Source organism: Nicotiana tabacum, chromosome 15 (genome assembly GCF_000715075.1).
Source record: "Nicotiana tabacum cultivar K326 chromosome 15, ASM71507v2, whole genome shotgun sequence".
Lineage (NCBI taxonomy): Eukaryota > Viridiplantae > Streptophyta > Magnoliopsida > Solanales > Solanaceae > Nicotiana > Nicotiana tabacum.
The window spans coordinates 83,074,525-83,085,451 of NC_134094.1; the positions used below are offsets into that span (position 1 = coordinate 83,074,525).

General features: G+C 36.3%; 1 protein-coding gene across 1 annotated transcript; it reads left to right on the forward strand.

The window, feature by feature from the left end:
• The first annotated feature begins 1,064 nt into the window (after nt 1-1,064).
• LOC142169701 (uncharacterized) lies at nt 1,065-4,707 on the forward strand. The gene is made up of 7 exons (XM_075231603.1): nt 1,065-1,445; nt 1,530-2,366; nt 2,505-2,576; nt 2,665-2,873; nt 2,930-3,433; nt 3,678-3,807; nt 4,447-4,707. The coding sequence occupies exons 1-7, from the start codon at nt 1,065-1,067 to the stop codon at nt 4,705-4,707; spliced, it is 2,394 nt and encodes a 797-aa protein (XP_075087704.1).
• Nucleotides 4,708-10,927: the final 6,220 nt, after the last annotated feature.

The window sequence follows — 10,927 nt, forward strand, 5'->3', positions numbered from 1 at the left end:
AGTTGAGTCAGTTAGAGTAGGCTGCACAATTCAATGTAATCCATTCTCTATAAATGATCTCAGTGTACACATTACAAAGATATTAGAAAAGCTATTACAATTCTCTCTAATTCTACTCTCTTTTTCTCCATTGCTGATAATCTCGAGCTTCTCTGCAAGCTCCTGACTTAGCTGCTCGATCCTCGAACTCTCCACTGAGTTCCTGCAATTGATCTATCAGTGGTATCAGAGCATCCGCATCCTTGGAACTATGACGAAAGATGTTTGATCAAATGATAGTCCAACGGATGAAGTGGGAGAGCTACGTGAGATGATGCTGAAATTAATGGCTGACATTGGGGCTTTGACCGGAGAAGTCTCAAGCTTGAAACAACTAGATCAAGCTGTGATGGAGTTAAGAGAACAATTAGGGAATTCTGGGAAAAATCGAAAGGGTAAAAATCAAGTGGATCATGAAGATGAAGTGGAACCAACAGAGGAAAGATCACACAGGGAAAGGATCCCCAACAGTTATAACAACCACAATTCCAACTTCTCGCGGTGGTCAAGAATGGAGTTTCTTAGATTTGCAGGTGATGATTTACGATCTTGGCTATTCAAAATTGAGCAGTTTTTTTTCTATGGAGAAGGTCCCTGCAAATGAAAGGGTGGAGGTCACAGCTATGCAGTTAGAAGGGGAAGCCATTCAGTGGCATCTATAATTCATGAGATACAAGCAGTATCTACAACCTGCAACTTGGACTGAGTATGTCATAGCACTGGTAGAGAGATTTGGGACCGACTTTGATGATCATATGGAGGAAATCAAAATGATCAAGTAAACGGGGAGTGTGAAGGACTACCAAGCTATGTTTGAGAGGAACTTGAACAGGGTAAATCTGTCACAGGAGAATGCTATTAGTTGTTTTATTGGGGGATTGAAGCATGAACTGAACATGGCAGTGAAGTTAACCAATCCTTCTACACTGTCTCAAGTCTATAGGATAACTAGAATGTAGGAGGCCTATCTTGATGCCACTAGACAAACTGCAACTACTTCTCAACAAGGGCATTCCAAGAGATACATGGAGCAAAGAACTAGTGTTCTACTACCAACTCCCAATTATGGGAATAATACGGCTCCTAAAGGAGATAATAGAAGGACACTCAGTTTGGATGAAATGAATGAAAAGAGAGCCAAAGGTTTATGTTACTTCTATAATGAGAAGTATGTGGTGGGACACAAGTATAGAAATGTGAAGCAGTTAAACTTGCTTGAATTGGAGGAAATGGTAGAACAACAATGTGTGAAAGATGAGGAACACTTTGAACTAGAAGAGCAAGGGCTAGAATTAACTCAACCAGTAGAACAGATGGAAATCTTCATTCATGCTCTAAATGATTCATTGGGGTATAGAACATTAAACGTGATTGGGTACCATTCAAAGAAACCACTGCACATATTGGTAGATACAGGGAGTTGTCATAATTTTATAGATCTAGAATTGATTAAAAAAAATGAATTGCCCTATTATGTCGACTACACCTAGCTAGTAGCAGCAGCCAATGGAAATATGATGAAGGTTGACAAGGTATGCAGGATCTCCTGGCTTTTGCAAGGAGCTGAGTTCTGTGCAGATTTCCTGTTATTACCTCCGAGGGCTGGTGGAGTAGTTTTGGGAGTCCAATGGCTATTGACACTGGGGGACATCAAAATGAATTTCAGGACACTCACTATGGAGTTTTATTATCAAGGAAGAAAGCATGTCTTGAGAGCAGCTGGAACACAAATCCTAACTTCTGGAGCAGGAAAATTGGCTAGAATGTCACGTGAGCAATCACAACTTTGCATGATTCAAGTTGTACCCGCAATGTGTAATGAACTTCAATGGTATTCTTTAGAGTCTAAAGAAGAAGTTAACACACATCCTAGGTTGGTGAAATTGTTAAAAGAATTTAAAGACTTGTTTGCTGAACCCACATATCTACCTCCATCTAGAGGGATATTTGATCATAAAATTATCTTACAACCTGAAACTGAACCTATAAACAAAAGACCTTATAGGTATCCATCTGTCAAAAAGGATGCTATTGCATCACTAGTCAAACAAATGCTATACCAGGGGATTATCCAACCAAGCAGTAGCCCTTTTGCTACTCCTGTAGTGCTAGTTGGAAAAAAAGATAGGTCATGGAGGTTATGTGTTGACTATAGAGATTTGAATAAGAACACTGTGAAAAATACGTTTCCAATTCCAATTGTGAAAGACTTATTGGATAAGTTGGGAGGGGCTAAGGTCTTTTCAAAAATAGACCTAAGGTCTGGTTATCATCAACTGAGAATGACAGTGGAAGATATGCCAAAACTGCTTTTAGAACTCATGCAGGTCACTATGAATACCTAGTGATGCCTTTTGGATTATCAAATTCCCCAACCATATTCCAAGGATTAACAAATTTAGTATTTCAAAACTTTCTTAGGAAGTATGTCTTGGTGTTCTTTGATGACAACTGGTTTACAGTAGGGATATAGAGGCACATTTGCTGCACCTCAAATCTGTCTTTGTTGTAATGAGGAAACACCAGTTGTTTGCAAAGTAAAGTAAATGCTTCTTTGGGGTTCCAAGGATAGAGTATTTGGGTCATTTTATTACTTCAGAAGGTGTATCAACAAACCCTCAAAAGGTGGAAGCTGTGAAGAATTGGCCTTTGCCAAACACAATTAAACAACTGAGAGGATTCACTGGTCTTGTTGGATACTATAGAAGATTCATCAGAGGCTTTGGAGTTATCAGCAAGCCTTTAACTGACCTCCTCAAAAAGGACAGTTTCAAATGGTCGCCTGTTGCATATAAAGCCTTTGAACAATTGAAGATTGCCCTGACTCAGGCCCAGTATTGGCACTACCTGATCCTAATAAGACCTTCATTGTGAAAACTGATGTAAGTAGGCAGGGGATAGGTGATGTCTTAATGCAGCAAGGTCACCCCATTGCCTTTATCAGTAGAGCATTATCTCTCAGACATGCTGCACTTTCAGTGTATGATAGGGAACTCTTGGCTATTGTTCATGTAGTGACTAAGTGGTCTCAATACTTACTTGGTCAAAAGGTCATCATTAGGACAGATCAGAGAGTTTTTAAGTTCCTAATGGAACAAAAGGTGCATACAAACTCAAAACTAATGTGGTTGACTAAACTAATGCCTTTTAACTATGTGATTGAATACAAAAGAGGAGCTCAAAATAAAGTGGTTGATGCACTTTCAAGAGTATCTGGGGATGGGTTGCTTTCTTTAATCATTTTTGCTACCAGCTCTAAGTTAATGCAGGCTATAGCTCATAGTTGGGATACTGACCTGGAACTAAAAGCTCTCATTGAGCAGCTTCAGGCAGATCCAGCTAAGGAGAGACATTATTGGTTTATGGCATTCCATACCTCAAAGTGGCCATTCTGGTATTGAAGCAACACTTAAAAGGGTAATGACACTATTTTATTAGAAGGATATAAGGAAAGATATTAAGGCTTTTGTACAAGGGTGTGACATCTGCCAGAGAAACAAAACTGACTTAGCCGCTTATCCAGGACTCTTGCAACCTCTACCAATACCTGAGGTAGTGTGGTCTCAAATCAATATGGATTTCATAGATGGTCTTCCCAAATCCCATGGTCATAAAGTAATTTTGGTTGTTGTGGATAGGCTCAGCAAGTATGTCCACTTCATCCCTCTAAAACATCGCTATACTGCTCAGTCTGTAGCTAAGGTGTTTATGAATGTGGTTTTCAAACTACATGGACCTCAAGACTCAATAGTCACTGATAGAGATGCAGTATTTCTGAGTTCTTTTTGGCAGGAGTTGTTTTCTATCCAAGGAGTATAATTGAATACCTCTTTAGCTTACTACCCATAATGTGATGGCCAGATTGAAGTTTTGAATAGGTGTTTGAAAACATATTTGAGGTGTTTCTGCTCTGATGATGCTACAGATTGGTATTCTTGTTTGCCTATGGCAGAATATTGGTATAATACCTCCTATCATTCTGCTAACAAAACTAATCCTTAAGAAGCCCTTTATGGGAGACCACTTTCCTTGCATCTTCTCTACTTTCCAGGAGAATCAAGCTCTTCAAAGGTCGACAACACACTACTCAATCGAGAATTAAAGATGCATCTACTACAGCACCACCTTCTCAAAGCTCAATTAAGAATGAAGCAATAAGCCAATTCCCATAAGAGTGACAATAGTTTTAAAGTAGGAGATTGGGTCTATTTTAAAGTCCAACCTTATAAGCAAGTGAGCATTGCTACACATCAATTCCACAAGTTGACTTCCAAGTATTATGGAGCTTTTCAGATTGCTAGAAGAGTGGGACATGTTGCTTACACACTTTTGTTTCCGCCTTCAATCAAGATACACCCTACTGTGCATGTTTCATAATTGAAGAAATGCTATCAACTACCTTCTCAGATTTCCTATCCTTCCTGTGCTGATTTGGCTATTCCTCATTGTCCCAATCCTGAGTCTGTTTTACAAAGAAGAATGGTGAAGAAGGGCAATAAATCTGTTGCTCAAGTCCTCATCAAATGGGAAGGATTGCCTGCAGACTGTGCTACTTGGGTGTTTTTCAATTTTTTGAACACCAGATTTTCATCTTTTGATCCTTGTGGTCAAGGATCTTCTGCAGGGGGGAGTATTGATATGCAAAATGGAGCTGGAAGCGCAAGTTAGTTAGATAGTGAAGCCACGTCAGCAGAAGCAGTTAAAAGTTAGTTAGTTAGTTGAAAGAGAAGTCAGTTGTGTTAGCTAGAGTAGGCTGCTCAAGTCAATGTAATCCATTCTCTATAAATGATCTCAGTGTACATTACAAAGATATTAGAAAAGCTATTACAATTCTCTCCAATTATACTCTTTTCTTCTTCTTCTTCTTCTTCATTGGTGATAATCTCGAGCTTCTCTGCAAGATCCTGACTTAGCTGCTCGATCCTCAAACATTCCACTGAGTTCCTGCAATTGAGCTATCAAGAAGACATCAGTTTGCTTTTTAAATAACTCGAAAATAGTACTCCATTGGATACTGAAAACTTGTGGCAATACTTAAGACCACAAGTTTCAAAAATCTTTTTTATTTCTTAAACTCTTTGTATACAATCAAACTATGTTACATAAATTAAAATGGAGAGAGTACTAGCACTACTAGAAATTCGAAAAAAACCGTCCAAAAAAACGGACCAAAGTTGGTCGATAATGGCCAATAACCATCCAAAACGCGACCATTAACGTATGGTCGGTATTTTGAAGGTCGAAAGGGAATACCGATACCGACCAACTTTGGTCGGTCAATTAAAATAAAAAATAAAGAATTCCGAAAATACCGACCAAAGTTGGTCGGTATTTTAATTATGTAATTGAAAAATGCACCATCTGGGAATTGAACCGGGGTCTGTACTGTGGTAGGATACTATTCTACCACTAGACCATTGGTGCATTTTATTTTAAGACTGTATTTTATTTCATTTATACTCTTTAATTATATTTTCGCACGAAAATAACCGACCAAAGTTGGTCGGTTTTATTAAAAAATTAAAATTACCGACCGAATTTGATCGATTTTTTAAAATGACCGGCCGAGTTTAATATTAATTTTAATTTATTTTAAATAAAAAACCGACCAAAGTTAATCGGTTTCTTGAAAAATAAATTTTGCGGGACTCAAAAATAATTTTCTGCGTGTGATTCTGCTTGAATTGTCCGTTGGACGTTGACTAACATGATCCTGGACATATCTTTGTGCCTTCCATCTTAACTGAGAAAGTCCAAACGATACTATAAATAGAGATACAAGTGTGTCTGCATGTTAAAGTTCTGAAATTAAACTAGCATCACATGAAGGACGACCCTACAAAAGATTATGAAGTGCCAAGTAATAAAATTTCTTTTTCGCCTCTCTTTCTGTCCTTTCTCTGACAGTGAATGGGGTACTACATTTATTCAAATGAAAATTTGATAAAATTATGTGTGTAACTTATACATCACAATTTCAAGTCATGTACTATTGATACTTGCGTCTACATTATACCTTCTTGTCTTGAGGTGCGACTCTTTTCCGGATCCTGTGTGAACGTAGAATACATCATCAGCGGCGTAGCCACCCAATGCCAAGGGTATGGTCAAGCGAACACCCTTTGCTAAAAAATTATACCGTCTATATAGATCAATATTACTTTATATGGTTATATATTATATTTTGAATACCCTTAATATGATTGAGTGAGGCAGTCCAGTGGTCTAGGGTGTTCAAAGTGAGGTTTTATTCACGGGTTCAAATCCATGTCTTAATATTTGCCTATTTTGTTTGTCAAAACTAAACGAAGACCATCGTATATGTAAAAATAAACAACTAATCTTAAAAGTAGTTTTTAAATTTAAAGTTGTTTCTTAAATAAATTTTATAATTTAAAAGTAAAACTTCTGTCATTATCTTTTTTATGTTAGTTTTAATTTATAAAATTATAGTTCTATTACAAGTATTTTTATTGTTTAGCTAAATGTAGTGTAGTTTGATTTAAAAAATTTGGTGCACCTATTCATCAAAAATAAATTTATTGACTTGTTTAAAGTTTGAATACTCTTGGCGAGATTCATGGCTACACCATTGTGCATCATGCTCGGGACTGCCCTTCTATACTTTTAATTTGTCCAATTCGGTCATGAAGCATTGACATTACAATAATGTATCTTATGGACCTATGGTTGCGTCTTGATACCAAAAGTACAAGAGATGTCCAATATAACGTTTTAGGTTTCCTCAGAATAGCAATATATTTGAGACAGTGTATAAGTGCCCATTTCGTTGTATGAATGCAAGCCTACCTCTATTTCCACTGTATTCTTTCCTCAGTTATATCTTTGATGGTTTTGATTGAACACGAAATTTGAAAGATAAAAAAAGACTTTTGTGAAATACCAAGATAACAATTGAAATTTGCCGTGTTACATGTCATTACATTTTTGTTTTACTATAGTAGTATCTCATTAAAGATAAAATGAGAAATTAAAAATTAAAAAAATTTCAAATATAGAAAGATAGAGTTTGTATTAAAATAAAACTGAGCGAGTAACAAATGGGGTGAGAAATTTTGGGGAAAAGTACAATAAAAGGGACAGATTTCTCTTTTGACAGAGTCTTAAAAGTTTTGTTTCTTTCTGACAGTAGTCTTAAAAGTTGATACTTCTATATTAGGGAAAAATGGAACTCTAGTTAGGCCTTAGATGGAGCCTCTGTTCAATTTGAGGTATGAAACAGGCAACTGTAAGGATGAAGCAAAATGTGATTTTTTTGGACTCAAAAAATAAAAATATAAAAAAAAAATATATAGTGACAATAATATATATGGCCGTTTGACCAGTTAAGTATATCGTCTTTCACAAAGACGTTATATGTGAATTAATGTAAGCGCGAAACTATAGCGTCCTTTGTTACTATATATATAGCGTCTTAACAAAAGACGCTATACATATACTTATATCGTCTCCTTCCCTTCACCCAAAACAGAACCCCCCTCCCCCCACCCTCAAAAAATCAAAACGGTCCCCCCCTCCATTTTTAATCAAAAATAAATTGTATGGAGCTCACCCATCCTACAAAAAGTAAAAATTCTCGGTCCCACGTGCTAGCTAAGGCGTTATCTCGGACATTGTTGCTTGTTTCGGCTCCAAATCATAAAATCTTCGACTTTCTAAAAACCTTAAATTGAGGTATTCCGACTTAATTTTTGTTAAAACTTGTATAAAAATGCATATTAGTTATTTTTTATGTGCTTTATATTATTTTATAATTGTTTTACGATTTAACTAATTTGTTATTTTTTCTCCGGACTATAGTTTTAGTGTGCTAAAAAAATTCGTAAAATAGAGAAATTGTTATTAGTTGTGAAAAAAATATTAATTAGTTACTTTTTACTGTGGTATACGTATTTTCGTGATTGTTTTGTGATTAAATTGAATTGTTATTTTTATCCGATTTAGATTATTTATTTGCTAAAAGATTAGTAAACTAGATAAATTGTTACTTTAGTTCCCTGTAGTGGTATGTTGCGGCCTAATGTAGTGCTTGTATTTATAATGTAGTGGCCCTTTTAGCGTAGTAAAATGTAGTGCCCTTTAGCATAGTATCCTTGTAGTTATTGAAATTAATTATTTAAGTATCTATGATACCCAAAAATACGCAAAATAGGTGATAGTTCAAACACAAACTCTGTCCAATTCTAGTCAACAATCGTAAGAAAATAACATGAGAAAACAACAATATTTCTCGGATACCTTGGTGCTACTGGGCCTCAAATATCGATCCTGTAACCCATATGTGAATATTTAATAATTAAATCTTGTATAATTATAAAAATTAATTATTTAATTTTATTATAGTCAAAAATAAGTCAGTAACAAACAAACAAACATATAAAATAATAAAACTAACATATAAAATAATAAAACTAACATATACAATAATAAACTAACATATAAAATTAAAGACCTGTTGAGTGAAAAATTAAAAAATATTTCTCATCATGAGCATAAGAATTCAGGATACATTGGTGCTACTGGGCCTCAAATATTGTGTCCGGAACCAAAATATAAATATTTAATAATTAAATCATATATAGTAAAAAATAGGTGAATAACTAACAAACATATAAAATAATAAAACTAACATATTAAAGTAACATATAAAATATTATAATATTAAAAATGTATCAACTTAATTAACAATGTAGTAAAAATATCGAATAAAATTTAATATTCAAGGTATTGCAATATATTTAAGCAATGGAAAAGAAAAATAATGTAATTAATTTTGTTCAATTTACAGTAGTCGTCATGGAGGTTCCGCCTTTGCATCTGGACATGCCTTCCTACATATGGGAGGGGCAGTTATTGGCCCATACTTTACGTTCTAGGAGAGTAGATGATATGTGGGACTTTCTTAAGACCCGCCAGATCCATCCTCGTATAGTCAGACGCCTGCAGGATATGGGTTTCTATAGGATCATTGAGATTAGCCGGCTGCAGCTGGATTGGTCGTTAATCACGGCTTTGATAGAGCGGTGGCGACCAGATATGCACACATTCCATTTGCCCATTGGTGAGGCTACTATCACGCTGCAGGACGTGGAGGTTCTGTATGGGCTGCCGGTTGATGGACTTCCTGTTGCTTTGCCGCATGCCATGAGAGATTATACGGGAGATCAGTACCTAGAGACATTGCAGTGGCTCACCGGTTCCCGGCCAGAGGAGGAGGGTGTATTGGTTGCGTCTAGACATTTGTTAATGCAAGAAAAATGAAAAATTTATGGAAAGTTTTGCTATTTATTTTGGTTAAGCGCAGATAATAACTAAAATGCGCTAGTCATTTATAGGCAAGAAAAAAATACATAACGTGATATGTAACCGCGCTATGCTATGCTTCGCGTGCTAATGATTCTTTACGGTACAATAATGCTTTTCCAGAAGACAGCTTTTCCAGAACGGCAGCTTTATCAGGTTGACAAGACAATACACATAACGCGGTATGTAACCGCGCTATGCTATACTTCGCGTGCTAATAATTCTTTACGGTACAATAATGCTTTTCCAGAAGACAGCTTTTCGAGAACAGCAGCTTTATCAGGTCGACAAGACAATACACATAATGTGGTATGTAACCATGCTATGCTTCGCGTGCTAATGATTCTTTACGGTACAATAAGAAAGCTTCTTAAACTGAACCAAATCATATGTATTTCAAAGAACTTTTGAATAAACATTACAACATCCATTAAAAAAATACCACTACGTGTATTAATGTTAAATATCAAAAAGATTGTTTTGAAGGTTATTTTTTTTAATGGATTTATGTTAGATTATTGTACTGAAGTATTAATGTTAAATATCAAAAAGATTTAACATCAATGAAAATATGATTTTATTTCATACATTCGGCAAGATAAACAAGTACATACACTTATTACAATCACATAACGGAAAGAAAACACTACGTGTATCCTCGATTGTTGGGCACATTAGATGAACTTCTACCAGGATCAGGATTACCACCGATACCCAAACCAGCTGAAGGACATTTACGATGGTCGTGTCCTGTTTGTGAGCATATGCCATATTTACGCGCATAAACGGTATCACCAATATCCATTTGGTTCCGCATACATGTTCTTTTTTACACTTGTAGCTTACGCAAATACTCCTTGTTACACACAATTTTAAATAGTTCCGGCGGCCAATAATGCTCAGCACCCATTGGTTGTAACTGCCCACTATAGGTGTTTAAGTATGCAGCAACACTATATTGCTTATCAACGTACCAGGTTGCCGCGAAACCTGTATGTTAAAATCACTTCATGGTATTTGAGCACAGTATGTGGTAGATGAACCATTTCCCACAAGAACATAACCTGCTGGCTTAATTTATGGTGTGTGTATTATTTCCTCGGTTTTGATGGATAGCAGTGCGAACTTCAAAAATATTTCGCTCGTTGCAATATTGTAAAAATGAATGCCGATGTGCTCGCCTCCTATATTTCTCAAATCTTTTCATTGGTATTGGCATAAATTCAACACCTCTCTCCATCAATTCTGATGCACCTCTATTCCTTTCAAGAAACCTCTCCGCCATCTGTTTGAATGACATCCGCACCATGGCAGTGACAGAAAATCCACGTGCAGACTTCAATAACCCGTTGAAAGACTCTGACACATTTGTAGTCAGGGCTCCCCATCGTCTGTCACCATCCGCATGCAATGTCCACTTGTCAAACTAATGTCGCATCAACCAATGATAGGCTCTTTCGTCTTCCTGCTTGATAGATTCCATGCGCCTCCTGAATTTGCACTCCTGGTGATCAGTTGCAGCCATCCACATTAAATCATGCAAGTCCTTATTGGGATGTGCCTT

Excerpts from the sequence above, each read along its gene's own strand:
- LOC142169701 (XM_075231603.1), top strand. The coding sequence starts at position 1,065 with ATGGAGCAAAGAACTAGTGTTCTACTACCAACTCCCAATTATGGGAAT. Across the intron at positions 2,367-2,504 it reads TGCTTTTAGAACTCATGCAG|GGATATAGAGGCACATTTGC; the intron begins GTCACTATGAAT and ends GGTTTACAGTAG. Across the intron at positions 3,434-3,677 it reads ACCTCAAAGTGGCCATTCTG|GCTCAGCAAGTATGTCCACT; the intron begins GTATTGAAGCAA and ends TGTTGTGGATAG.